Source organism: Aquila chrysaetos, chromosome 5 (genome assembly GCF_900496995.4).
Source record: "Aquila chrysaetos chrysaetos chromosome 5, bAquChr1.4, whole genome shotgun sequence".
Classification (NCBI taxonomy): Eukaryota; Metazoa; Chordata; class Aves; order Accipitriformes; family Accipitridae; genus Aquila; species Aquila chrysaetos.
In genome coordinates this window covers 42,525,617-42,549,443 of record NC_044008.1, presented here as the reverse complement: position 1 = coordinate 42,549,443, position 23,827 = coordinate 42,525,617, and the positions used below count along the sequence as shown (strand labels likewise).

The following is a 23,827-nucleotide window of genomic DNA, read 5'->3' as shown; positions in this document are numbered from 1 at the left end:
TTAAAGAAGGTTATGACTTCTAAAGTTGTATCAATATATATTTCAGCCTTTATTTAGCGTATCTATGCTTTTAATACTTTCCTGTAAATGACATGCTACTTCACGATATTTCACCTAAGATGTAGCTGGTATTTTCTTTCACAGTATATAAATTGCCACAAAAAACAACTATCATGAGGTCATTCAAGGGAGGTAGGAAGTTATGAAGCTGGAGTCACTAAGGCAAATATTTGCATAAATTTAAATTCCTCTCAAGAAGATTCCATTTAAAAAAAAAAATAAACCAAAACACACCTGAAAAAAAGACTTGCTCAGAGAACGGGTCACAAAAACATTTCATTTAAGCTGGTCCTGCCTTGTGGCAGGGATTAAACAAGACTTCCTGACATCCTTTCAGTTTTCTCTCTTCTTTCTCTCAGTTTAATAAATGTACACAGCAGTTCAGGTGTTTTATACGACACTTTCAAACCTCTACATTCACACAGGTAGTTTAAACCCTGTTGACATGCCTAAAAGTCACTCCACAACTACTAAAAATTTGCAGCTTGTTGTACCCTTGTGTCCAGAAATAACGTAAAGGTTAGTCTTACATTAACTGTTATCACAAGCCTCTCACCACCTTCTTTTCATAAGACTTACATTCATTGTATCCAGATACCCCGTGATCTCCAACACCGGTAATTTGTGAAACCAAGCTGCAGACAGATTTCGTTTCACAGACAGGCTTAAATTAATAGGGTGAAGTATCTGAATGTCTGGATGTGACAAACCTGTCTCCATAGTGGTCCTTAAAACAAACAGAAAAAAACCCAAAACACATGGTGGGGAAGTTAGAAGTTAAGTCATACGTTACGTTTTCTAAATAACATCTTAAAATCTCAAATGTAATATAATATCTCTTTAGGCTTAAATGGCTTCCTGAGATGAACAGTATCTTATTTTACTACTAATTTATTTGCCCTTAAGATACCAGGTTAGTATTTTAACACCAAATATTTGACACAGTCACCAAGCATGGTTTCTAAGCAAGTAGATTAATACCCTATAGAGTATTATTATTACCAATTACTTAGTAAAGTGCACTTTACCTAGACAGTTTCAGCTTTGTCAGCTGCACGTCCATTTTGTCAATGACTGGAGGGAGCAAACTGCCTTCTGAAGACACCAAACTAAACTGGTTCTGAACCTTAATCAAGCCAAGATCTACTACTATAGCATTGGGGGAAACTGAGGACTGAGGAATGACTATAACTGGTGCTTTCAAGTGAATGTCCACTGCAAGTCGAAAACTCCTTTGAGCCAGGTCTTTTACACTGGTAGCGGCCTTTTCAGCAGCTTGGACTGTAGCAGCACTCAGTGCCTCCTTAGCTGTTTGGAAGTTGTTCAGGAAGGTCTAGAATAAGCGGTTGAAAAGAAAGGAGAGATGTCTGTAAACAGTTTTTTAATCTGAATTACTTTCTTATTTTACATCATCAACCACTAATTATGCTGCCTACTGTGTTAGATTTTCCCTGGGGAAAGACAACTGAGTGCCTTCTGTCATGACCTCTAATAAAGGGTCAAAAACGTACTGACCAGTACAATCCACTCATTTTAAACTCATCTCTACTTTTTCATCCTTCATTACCTACAAGATTCCTTTACCTCATTAGCTTTTGGGGACACATATTATTTTTAGAGCCCTTCTTTGCCCCCAGTGAATACTAATTCCTATTAAAGCCAGTACTGAATGACAGAAAGCCCACTAGTGCTTTGTTGAAAAAGCCCCCATTACAGTACTTGATGAGGGTACAAATATTTACATTGATTAATTTGCAGTCCTCATAGCATCTAACCTTGCAGAAAATTTTGCCTCTAATGTTAGCAGTGAACTCAGGTTGGAAAAGGCAGCAAACACAAAACCCCCAAAATACCTTAATAGCACCAAGCTTTTCTCTATTTCCAAAGCAGAGGGTGGGAAGTGACCCACTTGCACTGTGTTAGTTTTTTGAAATTCAAACCAGTTAAAGCTTACTTATCAAAGCTTTTAATAGCACACATGAAAAATTAAGCCTATCCTTTCTCTTTCAGAAACTTAAGTTACCATTTGTACTGAGGACACAAACAAGGAAGACTAATTTGAAAATGGAGCAGAAACATACAAAGGAAAAAAAGACTTACCAGAAGAGACATGAGAAATTTGTGAAGGTATACTATTTGAATACAGCCTACTTTCAAAGATACAGTACCATCCACTTTTGACATGTCAGTGTAGGCTTCTCCCTCCGTAGCATATGGATCTAATGTCAGATTGAAACTGAAAACTTCATCTCCTACTATAGACACAGCCTAGAAAGAGAGAAACAGTACCTACCAGCCATCAGCAGCTTCTAAAAAGCTACTTAACACAAAGAAAAACTAAATATATCATCAGCCTATCAGACATACAAGTTAGATTTTTTTAAATTTAATTTTATTTTCTTTTAATCCATTCTTCTAATATGAAAACTATGCTTTACCATGAATCTTATTTGAAAAGAAGTATTCAAGATAAATGAAATATTTTTAAAAGAGTGGAATAAGAATATGTATTACATTTCACTTTTATACACACAAAACTAATGAGGAACCAAGTAAAACTTAAAATCTTGTAGTTCCATACTTTTTTATGAAGGGTCCTTGAATCAACATCTGTGACAACTATGTCTTTAAGTCGGGCAAAGAATACAGTGTGACTTGGCTGAAGGAGAAGTGATGAGTCAAGACCTGTAAAGTATAAAGAGAGAAACAGTAGTATTGCATAACAGAAGTAACACTCATTTTCAGGATGGGGACACACGACACCAGTAGAGGAAATGAGAAAAGTTACAGAAATTATGCATTGCAACAAACAATTATTTTGTTAGTAGTTTGCTAAATTTAACAAAGATTTTAAAAAAAACCACAAAAAATACCTAAACACACTTGATTATTTCCTGTTTCCAAATGAAGCCAGTTACCACATCCCTTGCTGAAGGGACTGTAAATAAAAGAGCTCTATTCAATCCAAGGCATTTTAGTCTCCCTGTATCCAAATCAGAATAATTAGAAGCAATTCCCCAACTACCACAACTACTCCAAAACAAAAAAAAAAAGTATTGTAAGTTCTGGAAATAGAGACATTTTGCTTTTTATCAGTCAGACACAGAAGATACGTATATTGTCTAGAGTTCATACCAAAGTCCATACACTAAGCTGTCTGTTATTAAGCTTTGAGAATGTGACCATACTACAGCTTTGAATAAAACAAAATAGAATTTCTAACACAGATACTGTCTCAATACCAATCATCTCTGGAAAGAAATGAGCTACTACTAATAGAAAAATATTCAAACAATAATCTGTCTCTTAATAACCAAGCTACTGAGTTAGTTTACTGAGATTTTCTATCAAAAAAGATGTTACTATACTGTATTTTTGCATACAGAATCTTGTGTGAATACATCATATGATTTAGAGATGGGCAAAAGCAAGAGACTTTTTACGAACTATATTACATACTGTTGTATATCACACTTTCTTAAATATTCATACCAAGAGAGAGTTTTGGCAGCTATTAGGATGGCAGCTATAGCCAAACTTGGAAGTGAAACTTCCCCCCACACCCCGAATTATTGATAGCCCCTCTGAGGGGTGAAAAAGAATCAAGAAAACAAAACCAAAACAAGAAACCTGAATGAACGCTAGGAGTTCAAAACCGAAGAAAACAGTTTTAAGGGCGTTTTTATCCTAAATAATTCAGGTATAGCAGAAAAATATTCAAAGCTTAGTACAACATGAAAAGCCACCCATAATCAAACTCCTTCAAAACATGAACATAATTACCTGAAGAATAACATATCATGCTTTTCTAGCTGGAGGCCAAAACATTATGACAGACTAGAAGACTGACTTTGAAAACAATACCACAAGCCATGTTTGTACAGAACACCATAAAAAAAAAAGTCAGATGCTGAAAATTTACACCTTAAATATCTTTTAGTCCAATTACTAGCAGTTACTCTGAAACTAAACTACTAGATCAGTTACTACTAACAAAGAATTTAATACCTTGTATCTTGATCTCTGCAATGTTCTTTTTTTCATCACAAATATTTAAACAGAAGGCATCCAGCTTGGCAAAAAGCTTGAAGTCAAAGATATCCTTATCCTTCGAAGGTCTAGCCACTAGAAACGAGAGAAATGGGGATTTTCAAGGTATATAGAATTCATATTTTCACTTGAACTCCTGAGCATATCTGAGAGTTGTTTTGGTCTAGGGGGGGGGTTTGACATTCAGATGACTTAGTTTTATTTCTTATAGTTTCTTTCATCACCGCTACCATGATTAAGTCTATATCATCCCATCTTAGAGCAACAAGTCTTCCTCTGAAGGCAACTCTACTGATAAGAGTAAAACATGCCAGCATTTGCTTGTAATTCTATGTCTGATATTACCACATCTAGTGATGGCTCTCTACTGAAACAATTTTACTTTTTTTAAATTAAGGGTAATTGCTGGGTTAAGAGGAAATCAATTGCACAGTACACTTATTTTTAACATTAAGTCAATAACTCAATAGGTTCACAGTAGTACTTTTTTCAGGTTATCTAATATTTCCTATTCCAAGATCCTAATGTAGGAAGTTTTCTCTTAAACTTCCAAGCTTGTAAGAAATGGCAAACCTTGGAAGCCTATTTCAGGCAATCAACACCCAGCTTTTACGAGAGCAAGTGTTAAGGCTGGGAAGAATAAGGTGAAGTCACACACAAGTGTCAAAAAACTATCTATGGGGGAAGACAAGAAGCCATCAGATCTCACTGATGGTCTGCACCTTCACTAACCAAGAGTAGTAAAGTGTTAATCCAAGAGCTCAAATATTTATGGGCTTTGTCACACTGTACACAGCAGCAGCTTCTTTTTCAACCTGCAGATTCAAACCCAGGTGTCATGGTTTAACCCCAGCCAGCAACTAAACACCACACAGCTGCTCACTCACACCCCAACCAGTGGGATGGGGGAGATAATCAGGGGAAAAAAAAGTAAAACTCTTGGGTTGAGATAAGAACAGTTTAATAGGACAGAAAGGAAAAAAATAATAATTATGATGATGATGATGATAATAGAAGAATTGGAATATAGAAAGCAAGTGATGCACAATGCAATTGCTCACCACTCCTGACCAATGCCCAGTTAGTTCTCAAGCAGCAATCCGCACTCCCAGGCCAACTCCCCCCAGTTTATATACTAGGCATGACATCACACAGTATGGAATATCCCTTTGGCCAGTTTGGGTCAGCTGTCCTGGCTGTGTCCCCTCCCAACTGCTTGTGCCCCTCCAGCCTTCTTGCTGGGTGGGCATGAGAAGCTGAAAAATCCTTGACTTGGTATAAACACTACTTAGCAACAACTGAAAACATGAGCATGTTATCAACATTCTTCTCATACTAAATCCAAAACATAGCATTATACCAGCTACTAGAAAGAAAATTAACTCTATCCCAGACGAAAGCAGGACACCAGGCCATTTAAAATTATAAGTGATTCTGAACATTCTTCACTAGACACCTCATTTCCAGCTCACCTGATGCTTGAGTTTTACACTTAATATTAAAGACAGTGCAACTGCTCCCCTCTGAGCCTATTTTGATATAAATTCATTTTTTGTTTCAGTGCTACAGGAATAGCAAGATTTTCATTAAGCTAGCAAAGGACCTGACTACTTCTTTGAAAGTATATTTAAATTGCCTAGATCAGTAACACAGCATCATCAGCAAAGTACTATTTATCTCCTTTATTCTACCATGAACACTAAGATCATGCTGCTGTTTGAGTCCTCTAAGATCGCAGAAATCTCATTAACTCAAATTCAAGTCTATTTGTGAAAAGGCAATGAAACACAAGAATAGAAAGCTCACCTGAAGACACCATTTATGATAATAATCATTGTTTCATTTATTATTTTTTTTAAATCAGTCCTCTAGCCTGGTGAGCCACAGTCACATGAGCTTTGATCTTCTCCCCACACTACAAAGCTAATCAGGTTTCTCTGGATTTGATCATTTCGCCAGCATGCAACACATCCTTTCAGAACCATCATTTTGACAAACACAACTGTACCTTTCTTCAATCTAGTGTCATCTTCTTGTTTTTCGTCTTTAGTTGGTGTGTCTCTACTACTTCCACTGCCTGATGGACTAACAGCTGCTAGAAAACTGACAGCAGACACCAGGGCCTCTGTATGCAGTAGAAGGTTCAATGACGAAAAAGCTACCTGTTGAAAACACAAGACTCCATATGACAAAAAAATAACTTAAGAGTTGGACCAAGGTACAAAAGCACCCAATGGAATATAACAATTTCTTAGAAAAGCTGCATGCATTACCAGCAACAGATCATAAAGGAAAAAAAGCTTTCTGTAAAGCAGAAAAGTGGTAAGCTTAGAAAATAAGAAAACCTAACAACAACCCAACAGCTGTAACTGTTAACCTATAACCTCCTCAGTACAACAGCAAAGTGATACAAAATTTAGAAGCATTGAGTGAAAAACTCATTGTGGAAAACTGCATTACATAAGTGGAAAACTTAATTAGATGACTAAGGGAGATACACCTGGAGTAAGTTAGTAACCTAAGTAACCTAAAGCAGGATTCAGTCTTCCCAAGCAATATGCTCTGTCAAACACAGACTTGCTCTTGAATGCTCCTGCAATAACACAGTACTACATGAACAGGTAAGTAGCAGGTGGCTGCCAGGTAGGTATTTAGTATAAAGGTATTTCTCAACAAATCCACTAAGGGAGTCCAAAAGAAGAGTAAGTCCTTACCATGTAGTTTAGTAAAAGTTATCCGCCTAAACGGGCTTGAAATTGGAAAAAGAGCCCAAATGCAATTCTTCCAGACACAGAAGTCCCATTGAAGAGTTGCAAGCAAAACACCTGATGATGTATATAAAGTTGAATTCTCTTAACATCAGCACTGTCCCATAGCATGAAGTCAGTCAACTCAGTATGTATATCCATGTCAATAGCACTGGAGTAGTAGAACTGTCATCCCCTGCTGCAGCTTCAGGAACCTTTTCTTAGCAAAAAGATTCCAGCATTAACTAGAGTTCCCTGATGATATCTATAGATACTCTAAAACTGTTAGGTGGCAAGGGAAATATTTCAGTCTTCACACCAAAAAATGGCAGGCAAAATAATGCCAAGTTATAAAGGAAGGGAAGTACCTATCACAGAAAACTGACAGCCCTTTCTAGTTATGGTGGGTTGACCCTGGCTGGACACCAGGTGCCCACCAAAGCTGTTCTATCACTCCCCCTCCTCAGCTGGACAGGGGAGAGAAAATATAACAAAGGGTTCGTGGGTCAAGATAAGGACAGGAGAGATCAGTCACCAGTTACCATCATGGGCAAAACAGGCTCAACTTGGGGAAAATTAACTCAATTTATTACCAATCAACCAGAGAAGGGTAATGAGAAATAAAACCAAATCACAGAACACCTTCCCTCCACCCCTCCCTTCTTCCCGGTCACAACTTCACTCCTGGATTCTCTACCTAGCCCCCCCAGCGGCGCAGGGGGACAGGGAATGGGGTTTACAGTCAGTTCATCACATGTTATTTCTGTCGCTTCGTCCTCCTCAGGGGCAGGACTCATCACACTCTTCCCCTGCTCCAGTGTGGGGTCCCTCCCACAGGAGACAGTCCTCCACGAACTTCTCCAACGTGGGTCCTTCCCACGGGTTGCAGTTCTTCACGAACTGCTCCAGCATGGGTCCCTTCCATGGCATGCAGTCCTTCAGGAGCACACTGCTCCAGTGTGGATTCCCCACAGGGTCACAAGTCCTGCCAGAAAACCTGCTCCAGCATGGGCTCCTCTCTCCACAGATCTGCAGGTCCTGCCAGGAACCTGCTCCAGCGCGGGCTTCCCACGGGGTCACGGTCTCCTTCGGGCACCCATCTGCTCCGGCGTGGGGTCCTCCACAGGCTGCAGGTGGCGATCTGCTCCACCGTGGACCTCCCTGGGCTGCAGGGGGACAGCCTGCCTCACCATGGTCTTCCCCACGGGCTGCAGGGGAATCTCTGCTCCGGAACCTGGAGCACCTCCTCCCCGTCCTTCTTCACTGACCTTGTCTGCAGGGTTGTTTCTCTTACATGTTCTCACTCCTCTCTCCGGCTGCTGTTTCTGTGTGCCCCATGACTTTTTTCCTTCTTAAATATGTTATCACAGAGGCGCTACCACTATCACTGATGGGCTCGGCCTTGGCCAGCGGTGGGTCCATCTTAGAGTCGGCTGGTATTGGCTCTGTTGGACATAGGGGAAGCTTCCAGCAGCTTCTCACTGAAGCTACCCCTGTAACCCGCCCCCGCTACCAAAACCTTGCCACGCAAACCCAATACAGTAGTTTATTTCCAGAATTCCTCAAGACACTGTTTTTCCTTAGATTGAAATCTCTGACTCAAAAATATACCATTAGTACAACAGTCAAAACTTAAGAAGTTAGGTACTTGCTGTCTAAAACCATCTTCCTATATTGCAGTAATTTTTAAGAGATCAAATTCTTATTCTAGAGTCTATGACAAAAGTGACAGAGAGGAAAATGCAGTATCACAAGAAGCTCCCAAGTCGTATTTCAGAGTGAAGAATTGGAACACGCTCCTCTCTGCTCTCCCTCCCCGTGAAAAAAAACCAAAATCACTCATAAATGGATTTAGACTTCTTATTAAATTTAGCCAGAGTGCTGATTATGTAGTGCTCACAATTCAGATTATTTGACAGGAAAAGGAAAGAATTCTAGACCCCAGTACATTTTGCCATACTGGACATTTGAACTTCATGATCTCATACGCATGAGAATACGCATTCTTTTATTAGTTTGAATTTTATCCACATGAGCTAGCTAGACAGTTTTTCATCATAGTTAAGAAAAAAGACTAACATACTGCTCTTACATTAAGTTGTATAAACACTTTCAAGTACTTTTTAACTCTTTAAATATCCCTGCTGCAAGGTCAGGGAGGGGTGGAGCTTGGGCAGGGGAGCAGAACAGGAAAGCCAAAAAAACCCTTATTGATTCCTCCCTTCTAACGAAGCAAACCAAAAGAAAATAAGCAATAAAATCTGCAAGTACTCACTTGAATCATCTGTTCAGCGTTGTCAAAAATTGTCTGAAAGTGTGGCCCATTTCTGTCAGCCTGAAAATAATGATTTGCATGAAGGTTAATATTAATTCCAACCAGTCACTGTGCTCTTCAGAAGACGCAAAACAATCCACTAGCTCTGAGCAGTAGGTTTAAGACTTTATAATATATAAAAGTGCTTTAAAAATGAATTTTAAAAGCCTTATGTATACCTTGATATATTCCACCTTCAGAAGGTCTAAGCCAGGTTTATCCGAGGAACTAATTAGATGAATGGGTGCTTTTTTACCTGTAACATACCACATGAAAAGCACAAAGATTAGGGTAATCTCTGTTCTTTCAGAGAACCAAAGAATTTTTGCCTTGAAGATAGGGATTAACTTTCAATACCATTTGTTAAAAGACATTGCACCACCAAGTATGAATCACTGGTATCCCTTCCTTAAGTCCAAAATTGCAAGTCTGTACCCCTTCACCATCCAAAGATTGAGCACTAAGCTATTTATTTATCTAATAAGCATTATGGTGGGAGTTCAGAGCTTATCAACTGTACCAATGGGACAAGCACTGCCAAGGGATAGTTGCATACTAAATATCGTAACAGGAAAACTACAACATTTGGATTTCAGTGAGCACAAGAGACAGGAGAGCCACGGTTTCAGACTAACTGATTATATATATGTACACACTACTATACTTCTCTTCCATTGCTTATTACCTCCAATTTCATAGTAATCCAAGCTTATTTTCTTTAAATAAGATACAGCTGCTAAATTATAGGTTCTGACAGTAGCTTCTGTCCCAAGATGCATTACATCAAATACAAGTACCGTTTCCTCAGTTTTCTTTTGCCTGGTGAGTTCTACTAAAACCTGGATAAGCAAGAAATACACAGTTATACCATCTTTTCACATTTAGTATTCTCACCATTCAAACCAACAATGAAAAAAAGCGCAGAATTAACACCTGGCCTGCTTTACTGGAAGTATTATTTTTATTACAGAGTTAAAGTGTAAAAATAGAAAAAAAAAGTGATTGTTTGATGGTGAGAGATATAAATATCATAGGAATATTTTGGCATTTGCTCTTAGCAAGTGACCTGCCTGGGTATTTACTTTGTTCTTCCAGTGCAAATTTCTCACCTCCTACCCGCAAATTATAACTTGGTACTATTATTTTCTACCAAAAATACTCCAATAAGGGAGGTTTTTATTAATTTTTTTTTAATACTTATACACAAATGAAGTATGTATATGTTTTATTTATATACATACCATATATTAAAAAAACTCATATGCATACCATATATAAATAACTCATACATAGAAATACATATGTATACATGTATATTTTTTTGTTTGGTGGCTATGTTTTTGCATCCACTAAACCTGGAGATCACTGGTAATAGAATATTGGATTTTTTTAAAAAAATATTCTTTATGTAGAATGTAAAAATAGAATTGAAGACACATACCTCTTTAATTTCAAACTTCAACAGAAGATCTGTCAGTTCCTCTTTAGCAGGCTCCTTATTTCTTATTTCTTCTCCTTTAATTAGTGACCTGTCAGTTGGTTCAGAACTTTCCTCAAAATCAAAATATTCTTCTTCAGAGTCTAGAAAAGAGAAATTAATTCCTCCTTAGTAAACTTCCAGACACAGGGGTAAAATCCCAACCTCTCTTTCATGTTCCAAGGGAATTTTAAACTGTATGAGCAGTTTAAACCTAATCTGACAAAGTATACTTTTTAGATCTATACTGCTTTCTTACCCACTGGAGAAAAAGTGAAGAAAATTAAAGCCCTATTAAGGAAAGCACTAGAGTTTAGCTGTACCATTAGACATTCAAGAACACATATAAGGAAAACCAGTTATAAAGTAAGCTCCAGGAAACAAGTTTCCCAGGTTCCACTACAGGAAAGTTCTTCTCCAGAACAGCCATGGAAGTAAATGCTCAAATCCACAGAGCCAATATAGTAATTTGCCATTTGTTATTCTAGTTCTTCATTTTCAGAAAAAGGAGAGCTTTCCTAATGCAAAACACTCAGGACAGTACACATGATGTTTGTAACAGTCTGTTTTTGCCACATGTTGGCTGCTTAATGCAAGTGTACACAACCTTTAGGCATGTTACCTTTTTTATGTGCCCACCCCAAAGTATGTGTCCTGAAGTGGTAGCAGCAGCAGATTAGTATTTGGCTAAAAACCTGGTTTTGGATCCAAGTCAATTCTGAAATAACAGGTTCCTCAATATTCTCTACTAAAAAGATGTCTCATGACATCTGAATAATTAAATTGGTTTGCTAATGACATCCTAATACGCTTGTTATTAATAGCTCACATTTGAAGAGGCTGCTTATGCATAATATTAATTAATCCCAAAAAACTTTTTTTTGCTTTTTTAAAAAAGCAAGTTTATTATTCTGAGGCAAATTCAGCATCTTAATCAAATGTTCTTATGAACTTGAAGTTAGAGATGATCAATCATACTCATGTCTACTGTCCTTATAACATGTTTTAAGATCAATAGCAGCCTGAAAACATCAGCTACTCCATAAATTATGGCCTTCTGCTTTTAAAAAGGTTTATCTGTAGCTTCTTACCTGACACTATTTCTGCTAACAACTGGGGTGTATTAAGTAACCCTTTACTAACAACAGGAATTGTGGGAATAGCCGGTACCTAGAGGGAGGAAAAAAAAAAAAAAAGGAATCATTATTTTAAAGTCTGTATAACTTGGTACGTTCAGTCATATTTTCCACTGATTATGCACATTTGACATTGCCTCCCCCATATTGCTTAGAAAGGTCAGTTTTGCCAATACTTATATTGAAACCAGCAGGACAATGACAAAGGCTAAGATACCCTTGCTTGAATAAGCCCAGCGCGTTCTGATGGTAAGTCATAATGGAGACACTTTGCCTGACTCAACTTGGCAACAGATCTCCTACTTCAAGTAGGACCACAGACTTTAGCAGGAATTTACATTTACAATGATCACTTTAGTGATGTCATTTTTTTAAATTCAGTTTTTTCTTAGTTATAGTCAGCTTACCTTTGTGCTTGGAATTGACACAGATGACTTCTGAGGCAATGGAATGCTATCAATCAGATCAAAAATTGCCTTGATTTTCTGGTCAGAGACTCTGACATGCACCAAAGGAAGTTCTCCTGACACTTTAAACCTTTTTAAAAAAAAAAAAAAAATTATTGAACTCCAAGACAAAAAAGTACATACCAATTCTTGATTTAAGTCTCAGCAATATCTATACTCTTATATAAAGATCACATCACAGTAAAGCTAGTAATCCTGCATTAAAAACAGGCCTTGGACTCAGTTTAAACAGTATAGTTAGTAACCAGTGAAGGTGACCAGGGAACTACTAGCCAAAGAACGTTTTGTAAAAAGTAGTAAGCTACTTTTATTTCTTAAGTTAATACCTTCAGATTTTAAAGTGTAACTGAACCTTTGGGGAAAATACAGGGGTTTTTTCTGTAAGTACACAGTAGTTAAAAAGAAGTCCTTTCAACATGAATATATTACTTTGCCATCCTGGTATCTCTTTCCACCATCGATTTTGCCAACTGTACATGAATATCCATAGGCTGTAATATGTGCAAAGTTGATGGGTGTTGAAAACGAGCCTTCTTCCAGTCTTCACCTGCAAATGTTCAGTAAATGTAGATGAGAAAACATCACTTGCTAATTGCTTTAATTAAGGTATCATTAAAGTAATCAAATAACATCACTAGGAAAGGACAAAGAACCCATTCACAAAATAGAGAAACCTAGAACAATTTGGGTAAAGTATTTTAAAAGCTTTTGAATCCACTTTCAATATTTCTTAACACTATACTGCCTTAGCAGCCTTAAGTCCAATTCTACACTAAAAGATGTACCTGCACATAGAACCCTACAAAAAAATAGATACATGGATAGATAAATGTAACAGTAACCCAACATTCTGTTCACTGCACAAACTTAAGTCCAAATGAAGTATTAAGGCCAATTTTAGCTGTATTTTCCTGCACATGATGGAAAACATAACAGTTCTATGCATTTATGTTGCTTGCTGGCATCACAGTAAAGAGATGATACCCAAGTCCAAACAAAAAGCAAGCAGCTGTTTGAAGAGAAACTAAAATTTTTTCACAGTTTAATACCAGACTTGTATTATAATCTATCTCTTAGTTAACTACTTGTTTTGGTTCGCCTTTTTTCTTTAGAAAACTTATTTATTTATTACAGGTAGGTAGCCTTCAATCTTTTGAGTAAACGGCAACTATGTTGTTTTGTTACCTGTTCTTCCAAAAAGAAGTTGCACATTTTTTATTTCCACATCAAACTTGTCATAAGCTTTATCCATAATCTCCTCTAAAGACGAAAAGCTAGAAGCTTGACTACTGCCTTGATTTATGCTGTTCAGCTAAACACATAAAAGACAAGATAAAATTAAGTCTAAAACTTATATACATGTGCTATTAATTCTAGTGAAGATGAAAAAGATGATTCATAGGGGTTTATGACTGACATTTGGGCTCTTACAGAGAAGCAATCTTAATTCATTTCACACTTATCAAGAATAAGTAGGTTTTTTTATTGCTACTTGTATCAATCCACTTAATTCAAGTTATGCAAAATAGAATTTTTCTTATTAGTTTACAAGTTTACTGCTGGAGTACAACTAAAATAAATATTTAATCAGTCAGCTAAAATCAAGTTAAATTATTGTCATCTTTCAATTTTATAGGAACAAGGGAATCAAATTTCAAACTCTAAGAGAAAAATTATATTCTCTTTTATTAATAAAAGGCTATCATTTTACCAAAATAGGAACAAAAGTTCATGTGTTCTGCTGAAGAAGTGAAAGATACTAAATGATAAGCTATTACAATCACATTTACAAAATGAAAATGTTTCCTGGGGAGATTAACTAGTACAAGTATGTCAAAGACAACTTAACAGCTCTGAACATAGATCAAATTGCTGATCCAAATTTATTTGGTAAGAAATATAAGAAGTTAAAACACATTCATACAGATTATCATCTTTGCCTTCTGAAAACAAGATAGTTTCAGATGACAGCTATGTTAAGAGAAAAGAATATTTTCTTCCTCTGAGCTCATAAGAGAGATCATTTATATACCTGAAATGTACCAAAGTCCAAAATCAGCAAATCTGATTTTTCATGGTAGAATCCCGTCTGTGGAACCACAAGGTAGGAAGGTTTCAGATTAATCTTCAAATCAAGGACTTTCCGCATTTCAATAATATGAACTAATCCTTAAACAAAAAGGAAGGGACATCAAAACTGAAATGCTATTCACAAGTGAAACCTTTGTGCCAGTCAACATAAAGAGAGATGCTATCGATCTGAAAGAGAACACATCTTGTGTAAAGACTTACTTTTGTAACATTCTACTGATTTCTCACTAAACTTAATGCTCCTTCCCACAAAACATCCACTAATCCTCCAAGTCAAAAACTCAAAGAAAAAAAACCAATCATACTGTTTGGTCAGCAATCAAAACATAAGCAAAGTGTTTAGAAAATGATATTGAAACATTTTAAAACATTCAAGGGTTCACCTCAGGTGAGATTTGTTATTATCTTACCTGTAGCAGTTCTTTCCTTGATTTCTTCCAGCTTCATTAATGTGGCTGATGTTAATCTTTCAAGATCCATTCCCTTACTTGTCTGAAAGAATTCTACCATTGCATTTATTGTTCTCTTTTCAAAAAAAAAAGACAGACAAGAATTATCAATATACACAGAAGTCACTCAGTGAGAATTCAAAAATAGATCTTGACAGAGTAAAGAGAATAACGGCAGAGAAAGGAGAATCAGAAAAAGAAGTAAGAGTTTTGGTTATTACTCACTGCATCGTATTTTATTTCCACAGGCTGTGATTCAATAGTAAGACTCTGGTCAGCAGTACTATCCTCTGGGTTAACATTAAACTCTATCTTAAGTAAAGATGACTTGCTGTCCCCTATGGAAGCCACAAGAGATGGTACAATGTTTTCTTGTCTCAGGCCTGTAACATACCAGTTTTCAAGCTTTGCTTCAACCCTGAAGAAGATGAATAGTTGAACATACTGAATTAAAATACAGAACACAGTTCCATCTAGGAAAGATCAGCAAGATGAGAAAGCCTTTGATAAAGCCAAACATGACTAGCTTTACAGGACAAACATACCACATGGTTAAGAAATTGTTACATTATTAAACTGGAAAAATAAATAGAAGGCAAGTCATTCACAGCAACACAAGGCTGATATTTTCTTTTTACCTTCTGTTATCTGCAAGGTGGACTGAATATAATTTTCAGCTCACGTTTATTAAGAGAATCAGTTGTAAGAGAAAAGAAAGGGAAAATATTTATGCTACAGATGAAAAAGAGTAGGAATGTTAACTATTACATATTGATTTCAAAATCAGTTACAGACTTATTTTGGTACAAATGGGTATTCTTTACTGACAGCTTCCCTGACAATAGTGTTAAGCATAGTCAGTAGAAAAATGCCTTTTAAAGAAAGCCATGTGAACACCACCAAACCACACAAACGTCATTCACCCTTAGAAGCACCTATTAGATATGAAATTTATTTTGGGGTCCTGTGTCTTCACCATTGGAATCCCCGACTTTGGGAGGCAACACAGTTTGGGCATAATCAGTGTCACAAGCCTGGCTCCATTGAGATAACCTAATTACATTTTCCAGAAACTTAAAAATCAACAAAAGTATCAGTCTTGCCAACAAAATTATATGGCATGCATTTATGTAAAATATTCTCAAAGCTCTTTTTATTTTTGTGCAGCATTCAGGCTGCACCTTTAATATTCTCCAAAACAGTTTTTAGCAAAAATATTTCAAGAGTAAGCAGCTGAGCTGGTGATCTTATGCATAAAGAACTGCAAATGAAAGCATGAAAAGTGCACAGACTCATTTTCCAGACACTGAAAATCTCATTCATTGACAGCATAATCCAATAATTTGTGTTCAGTATTTCTGGTGTGTCCTTTCTTAAAACACAGGAAGGAGTCCGTTTCCTACATGCTGGTTAATCTGCTACCCACAACACACAGACGTAGTTTTTCATTCATGTAGGAAGGAAGCAACACATTCAGGCTGGAGTGTGTTAGCCAGACCATTTCACACTGCTTCGGTATCACTTCCCAAAAGCAATATCTAGCACTTCAACATTTGGATTCAAAAAAGAGCTTATTATTGTTTATAAAGACTAAAAAATAGCATTCTTTTCTTCATTCCATTCTATGTTATTCACCAAATTACGTGACTGTAACTTTTGAGAGTGCAACTGCAGAATGCCCATAAATTTAAAAGTCACTATACAACATAATGCACTACCCAAGAAAGATTTTAAAAGTCAGGGAGCAGGGAGAAGATGTTTCTACAAAAAAAAATACCAATCCAATTACTTAATGGCTTGTGCTCCTGGGCGCTGTGATATTTTGGTACTCAGATCAATTATCTGTACTTTAAGAGTTTCTGCCACGTTCTTGTCTTCTTTAATTGTAAGAGAAGTGCTTAACAGCTTCAGTGTCACAACATGGGCAACATACTAGCAAGAAGGACAGAGAAAATCAAAATTAGTCATCTTGACATGAATTACTTTTTAGAACTCCTAATTTCAACAAATCTAATGAAATGCAGTATTTAAAGCTATTCCAGTTGACTAAGGTAAGAAACATATATCCCTATGTAGGAATTGAAGTATAGAGTCTTTTACTTTCTTTCAACACTTACCAGTTATTTAACATAAACCAGTGTATTTCAACAAATGCAGAGTAGATACAGTCTGTATCTCTTTTCAGGATTCAGGGAAGTTTTTTTTTAAACTGTGAAAGCAAGCGTAGCTAAACTACACTCAATAGAGAGCTAGCAAGATAAACGAAATCTTCATAATCCTATTAAATAACTACATTTTAGAAGACATTGCATATATGTATTTTTTGTTCTTGATGCTGAATGTCAACTGAATGTCAATGAATGAGCAACTTAAAGCAGAACCACCAGTCATGTTAAGATTTAAAACAACAATGTGATAGCTCACACAGAAAATAAGTATATTGAGAGAAACCTCACCATTTTACGTTTTCTTAGTTGTCCACTTTCTAGCTTTCTTCCTATAAGCCCTCTCAAAAATACTATACCTGTAAAGTTTTATCTTTTATTCCTTTGCTTAACAAGCCAAAAAATATGTCACAAAAATGTTTTTTTAATTTTAAATTGTCCTTTGTGTAGTAGAAAAAAAAGTACTACAGCTGAAATCTCCTGGTATTAATCATTAGGACAAATATTTTAATAAAAACATTACATGATCCCTCCAACAAAAGCACCCCTGAAAGTTATAAACACTGGGTCAAACAGGAAATAATCACATGCTAATGTTCACCTTTACATAAACAACAACTATTCAATTACCAGAATCAAACTGACTTTGGATTTGAAAAAAAAAAAAAAAAAAAAACAAAAAACAACAAAATAAAAACAAAAACACACCAACCCAACAAACAAACCACCAAAACAAAACCAAACCAAAAAAACAAACAAAAAAACCCAAAAAAAAGACCATACAGACTAATTTAGTTTTCACCACAACAGCTAACAAGAAACAGATGCAATGAAAAAGCTAACATGGAATCTTTTTTCATTTACAGTTAGCTTTTTTTATTCTCTTCCAAACTGCAAATGGGTACCTATTATCCAGTTTGTTACTTCTAAATCACTCCAGATTAGGGTTGTGCACAAGGCAAAACACCACCACAGAAAACATTAGCCATCTTTGTGTTTTATGAATAAATTTTTTTTTTCCATCTTCTCTGTACATTTCAGCATAGGTTTGACTTGCACTGACACACTTTCTACTGCTTATCTTAAGGCTAACATGCATCAGAAAGGGTTTTTTGGTTGGGGGGGGGGCGGGGACGGTGTTTGGGGGGTTTTGTGGGTTGTTCATTTTTTGGGTTTTTCCAAACCATCCCTATAGGAAGTTGCTTACCTGCTTTGGTAAGGAAACATGATAGGAGCTGTCACTATATCCAATAGCAGTAAAAAGCTTAGCTTTCTCTTCTGGTGTCATTAGTTCATCAATAGCTAGAAACCAAAAACCCACAAAAACTTTCAGTTTAATTAGTAGTGATAAGCATTTTTCCTCCCATTTGTTTTCTACTGTACTTAAGTTCTGCTGACACATTTCTTTGATTCTTCATATTGCACTAAGTTCCATATTGTAAAAAAATTTACACAGAAGCAGTCTTTGTACCTGGCATTACATACATAGCACAGAAATCAATATAATTTATATTGGAAGAGTATCTGTAATTCCCAATGATGAAGATAGCTTTGAGGAGTACTACTAGAACAAATCTCTGGTCCAGACAGCAAATCACCAGCATACAGTATTCCAGTTGTCGCCTACTACACTACAGCTATAAGCTCCATACTCTTCTCCTTACCAAAGTTCTGAAATGCTTATAGCCATTTCAGAAATGTGCCTTATTTGCCAGCTCAATATTCGTTAGCAGTAATACTATAAAGATGGATCAATACTGCATTGCACTGCTTATGCCATACTCTCTCCTTCTGCATAATAAGCAGCAAAACATACTATAACATTCTTCTTAATGTATATAAAAACTCAAAGTCTCTACAGAAGTTAGTGCATTCCAGTCCACACCTACTTTCAGGAACAGGTGATTCTTCATCTTCCTTTTTCCTAGACTCTCTTTTACCCCAGAAACCACCAAACCATCCTCCACTTCTTTTTTCTACTTCAGTGTTTTTCTTCTTCAGTAGTTTTTGTCCTGATCTTATTGTCTACAAACCAGACATTAAAATAAATAATTAATATAATTACTATATATTTTGTTTTTCTGTAAATAATGCATGTATGTACGCATGTTGAACAGACATTTAACTGATGGACAGCAACACCACCCCGCAAGGCATTAAGAGCACTTTGACTCACCAGACAGAAGCAAAAAGAGGATCAGGGTGGGGGGCTTGTGTGTGTGTGCATGCACACAGGTGTGTGGAAAGAAGCATGTGTTATTTTTACTTCGGACAGCCTTTTTCTACACATTTCACTAGCATTTAGACTACAAAAAGGCAGGAACCACATGAAAAGACAGTATTTAAGAGGATACAAGAAGCAATTATATTCCTTAAATCTAGTAGTAACAAACCTGAAGACTGATCCTGTACCACTACATATATTTAAAACTTTTAATTTGTACTCAGGCTTTCAGTTTGCATTTTAAAAATCAAGGTCTGACCACAAACATCTCAAAAATAAGAAGCGTCGTTATTATTTTTTCAATCTCCATTTTACATACATTCTGGACGTGTAGACAAACACTGAGGCTACACTGGCATGACCAGTAATTATATGATACAACTACAGAGGTTAATATTCATGTTAGGAATATAACTACCACTAGCATGCTTCTCTCAAGACGACTATTCTGAGCTTGCCCTCAGTGTGCTAGGTGTTTTTGATCTTAACTGCAGATACAACACTTTTCATAATGTTATAACATGCAACTCCTTGTTAAGTGTCACAAATTATTTCCAAAATAAAATGCAGCTGGACACTTCATCTACCTTTTAACAATCCTCTCAGAGTTGTCTTTTAATTAGATTGGCTGTCCCCTAAAAAGAGAGTATCTAAAGGTGTAGGTAGGATGGGAACAGCTGTACATGTTTGATCTTGAAGAGTTGCAGAACCAGTCTTGAAATAATAGAAGTCAAAGGAATAAAAGAACCATTAAATGATCACCCTTAGACAATTGCCTGAATGGTACAAAGTGGGTAGCAGTAATACTGTGCACACACACTGGTAGGTTTTTGGAACTGGTTTCCAGTTTGGAAATTCATTTACTCCTGTCCTGGAAGGATAGGAAACTTGCCTTCCCACCTCCCTAGCCTATCATACTCATCACCACAAATTTTTTCAAGATACTTGCATGACAGAACCATCCTATTTGAAGTGTTACAATATTGTTGAACAAAAATTATTTCTTACCTCAACTTGTGCTTGTTGTCTTGCTAAGATTATATTGAAGACATCAAGCTTTCTTTCTAGGTCCTGTAAAAATGTATGATGAAATCATTTGCCTCAAACACATTTCGGAAAGGCTCACCACTACAAATTATCCACCAGCTCCTTCATATTTACCACTCCAATTTCTTTCTAGACCTATTCTTTCTTTCAAAGGTATACCCCCACCCAGAAGTTCACTAAAAGATGAAACTTGATGTTAGGCAGTCTAATTTATTTTTTTAAATAGATTAAACTTGCACTTCTTTAAATGCATCCAAGTTGCTTAATCCAGAATCAAAAAGGGTTTATTTAAATGGCACTTTACTAGTATTTTCTTTCTTTCCACAACGGATTACACCAAACTTCAGATTAAAATGGTATTTCCACAGAACTCTTGTGCTCTTATAAAACCACGAACCTTGATTACTGTCACATATATTTAAAAGAATTATGTAATAGAGGGACCAAAACATACTTTCTGCAAAGAGAAAAAACACATACCTGAATTTGCCTCTGTGTTTCTTCTGACAGTTTACTCTGTGTCAGCTTGTTCTTGTACATATTTTTGTAACTCTTCAGAAGCTGCCTATGCTGTTTTATGTTACTCCATGACCACATGCGAGTATATCTTTTGATGTGAACTTCAAGAACACTGTTACCTGCGTATTTCCACCTACAATAATTCCACACTTGTGAGCAACTTTCCATTTCATTTGTGCATTACAACTTAAAAGTTGCAGAGGTAGTTTATTAATATGCAAACACTTTGTTTATAAAAATTTTAATTGTTTCAACATAACTTTTGAAAAATGGACTGAGAGCTTATATTTAATGCCTGAAGAACTATAAATCTGCATTCTGTATTGACTTCTACACGTTGCAAATTTGGGCTGTAAGAGCATTAAGTGCACTTAAGCACTTTGATAATCAGCATCAGTTAGTACTTAGAAAAAAATCCACAAAAATGTGTATCAGCTCAAAACTTTAAAAATTACAGTTGACGTATATGTTTCGCTTGTAATACATTTGCTGATTTTTTTTCTTTAATCTTTCTAAAATTATATCCTAACTTCTAGAGAGAGTATCAGCATTTTGTTCAGAGATTTTGGGGCACCAGGGTTAGCTTTGCAAGTCAGATTTTCATCACTTGGTTCTTTCACATGTTCTCTTCTGCAAGCCTTTTCTACTTGGCTAAGCAAAACTCTATGAAAGTTATAATGATATATGCAATCTAGTTTTAAAGCTACATTTAACCACAAAGAAGAATGAAGAGACTGGAGAGGACTCCAGCATCTCCCAAAGAATGCACGAACATACACAGCTTACCATTGTCTAGCATTTTTATGGAGAGATACATTTGGCCTAAATCTTCTGTATGGTGCATTGCGAACCATGTAATCTATGGACTCCAGAAGGTCTATCATGCTGAGGTACTAAACACAGAAAAACAAGTTTCTTAGCAGAGGTTCAGATTTTTGTTGCATGCAGTCCTTAAAGTACATGTATACTATGGTCTTTAGTATTCCCCAAACTATACAGAAATTTAAGCCTATGCATTTTCATTAGTATGTAAAAGTGGACCAACTATACCCATTGCTCTCAAAGGACACCACCATATGAACTTCTGGTTTCCTTGATGAACAAAAACAATTTGTATTTCTGTTAGCCTGCTCAACACAAAGTCTCAAGCTTTCTCAAACCAACCATATTCTCTTCATTTGTCAATACCCAGTTTCCCCAGTTTTAGAACTGCCTTTGCATTAGTTAACCTTATTGGTGCTGTTCTGAACTCAGATTACACTCTGATATCAATAAGAGCTAAAAAGCTATCTAGCAAACTAACTGTAAATAAACAAAAACACTAACATTGCTGGGGAACTAGAAGAGCTCCTTGATAATTCAGTAGGCTTTGTTGCCAAAGCCAGTATACTCCATTCATTCCCACCCATGCATGTACCTTGACATCTCTGCAGTTAATTGTTGGCTTATAGTTTTGTAAGATAAGGGCTATTCGTAAGAATGATTCCATTCTCCATGTGAAAGGAATGCTCTGAATACTGATCAGATGGTCCCCAGAGGGTCCACAGATAACAGGGTCAGAGTATCAGGATCTAGCACCAGGAAGTGACTGTTGCACAAAGGGAAAATGATCCTACACTTTTCCCACAGTTACTGCTAAACAGTTTAGACAGTCTACTTGCCTATAAGCAGAAAATTCCCAAAGAAGGTTTTCCAACAAAAAAATCCTACAGTTCATCACAAACTCTGAAATAGGCGATAATGGATACCAAGCCAACTTACCTGTGGCTTAGTGAATTCAATGACAATTCTCTGTACTTCTACATTACAATCAAGCTTGGGAGTTTTTAGTTCTACTTCTGCATATGGGTTGATATACAGTCTTGCAGAGGCCGATACTGGTCTAAAAACTTAAAAAATAAAAACATTGAGATTAATTTTATGTTTACAATTAAAAGTATGGGAAGCAATCTTAAAGTACTTATTTCCACTACCTGATATATCAACCACTTTGTACTGATGTGTATGCTCAAAACCCACAGAATCAGGATAAAATTCTTACCAAAAATTAAGATAGCCCAGCAGCAGTCAAAAAGCATACAAGCTCTAATATGTTCTATTATGTTTAGTTTTTTTGTAAAATAAAGTTAGTATGGGCATGCCTGCATGATCAGGTCAGGCTGTTCTATGATAACATGCTCAGAACAGTTTATATTCACTCATTCCTAGCTTACTTACTATACTGGTAGTCTTGAGGCTGGTTACCACTACAAGGAATTCCTCTTTTCAGCTGATCCTGTAAAGGAATACGATACTGTCTAGCAATTGCTGAAGAGCATTACTTGTTTACAGTCCTCTAAGCTTTGAGTAGACGAACTTAAGTTCACATGTATTTTGCAAGGGCCTCCTCCCCCTAAATGGGAAAGCCAATATAGCACAAGCAGTTAAGAGTGAAGGGTTTATATATACCAGATTAAAAAGAATTCTAAGCTTCTCATATCAAATGGAAGGTTAGCACAGTTTTTATTCAACTTCTGTCTAAATCTTGCAATAACTAATGTGTGTTAATTTAGAAACATATAGCTCATGTGTACACTCAAACACGTAGCATATTAGATCAAGCATTTGTTTTTAAACTCCTTGAAGGTACCAGGAGCATCTATTCACATTCTACCCTTCCTCATTTTTAGCACATAAGGAGGCCACTTGACCCTTCTGGTATTCTGCAGGTATGAGAGGAATTGAAAACAGAAAGAAGTCAGGAAAATAACAGAACAGTCCAAGAGGCCTGAGAAATATCATGTGGAACAGAGTCTTAATTCAAAATTAGGTCTGTCTGATGCTGTAATTCTTAGGCAATTTATTGAGAATGCTATATTCATGCACAAACATTTTATCTAGTTTCAGAATTGCAATGGCACAATAAGTTAAAGCAGGAGGCCTGCTTTTAGGAAGATGTACATATTGGCGATTACATAAAGGCAGATGAACTGCCTGTTCCCGTTATATTTTATAAAGATTATCAATATTAAGACTTGTTTTTACAAGGAAAATATTTTGTAACTACAAATTTCTTCAAACTAATCCTTTTCCCTGTTCCTT

General features: G+C 36.3%; 1 protein-coding gene across 9 annotated transcripts in view; it reads right to left on the bottom strand.

Annotated features, from left to right (window-relative positions):
• The window catches only part of VPS13C (vacuolar protein sorting 13 homolog C), a 103,737-nt gene that overhangs the window by 58,685 nt on the left and 21,225 nt on the right, over positions 1 to 23,827 (bottom strand). For 8 of the 9 annotated variants that reach the window (XM_041123270.1, XM_041123272.1, XM_041123268.1 and 5 more), the window contains 25 exons: positions 22,964 to 23,021; positions 22,508 to 22,635; positions 21,533 to 21,639; positions 20,708 to 20,879; positions 20,189 to 20,251; positions 18,846 to 18,981; positions 18,164 to 18,258; positions 16,581 to 16,723; positions 15,017 to 15,209; positions 14,753 to 14,867; positions 14,284 to 14,420; positions 13,437 to 13,563; positions 12,681 to 12,798; positions 12,192 to 12,321; positions 11,740 to 11,818; positions 10,613 to 10,752; positions 9,857 to 10,010; positions 9,351 to 9,427; positions 9,133 to 9,192; positions 6,119 to 6,272; positions 4,069 to 4,185; positions 2,642 to 2,745; positions 2,161 to 2,328; positions 1,089 to 1,393; positions 640 to 787 (listed from right to left, as the gene is read on the bottom strand). In XM_041123270.1, the coding sequence (XP_040979204.1) occupies positions 640 to 787; positions 1,089 to 1,393; positions 2,161 to 2,328; positions 2,642 to 2,745; positions 4,069 to 4,185; positions 6,119 to 6,272; positions 9,133 to 9,192; positions 9,351 to 9,427; positions 9,857 to 10,010; positions 10,613 to 10,752; positions 11,740 to 11,818; positions 12,192 to 12,321; positions 12,681 to 12,798; positions 13,437 to 13,563; positions 14,284 to 14,420; positions 14,753 to 14,867; positions 15,017 to 15,209; positions 16,581 to 16,723; positions 18,164 to 18,258; positions 18,846 to 18,981; positions 20,189 to 20,251; positions 20,708 to 20,879; positions 21,533 to 21,639; positions 22,508 to 22,635; positions 22,964 to 23,021 (3,228 nt within the window). Of the gene's footprint in view, positions 1 to 639; positions 788 to 1,088; positions 1,394 to 2,160; positions 2,329 to 2,641; positions 2,746 to 4,068; positions 4,186 to 6,118; positions 6,273 to 9,132; positions 9,193 to 9,350; positions 9,428 to 9,856; positions 10,011 to 10,612; positions 10,753 to 11,739; positions 11,819 to 12,191; positions 12,322 to 12,680; positions 12,799 to 13,436; positions 13,564 to 14,283; positions 14,421 to 14,752; positions 14,868 to 15,016; positions 15,210 to 16,580; positions 16,724 to 18,163; positions 18,259 to 18,845; positions 18,982 to 20,188; positions 20,252 to 20,707; positions 20,880 to 21,532; positions 21,640 to 22,507; positions 22,636 to 22,963; positions 23,022 to 23,827 lie in introns of those variants that run through there. The other variant, XM_041123271.1, reaches the window with a different exon arrangement.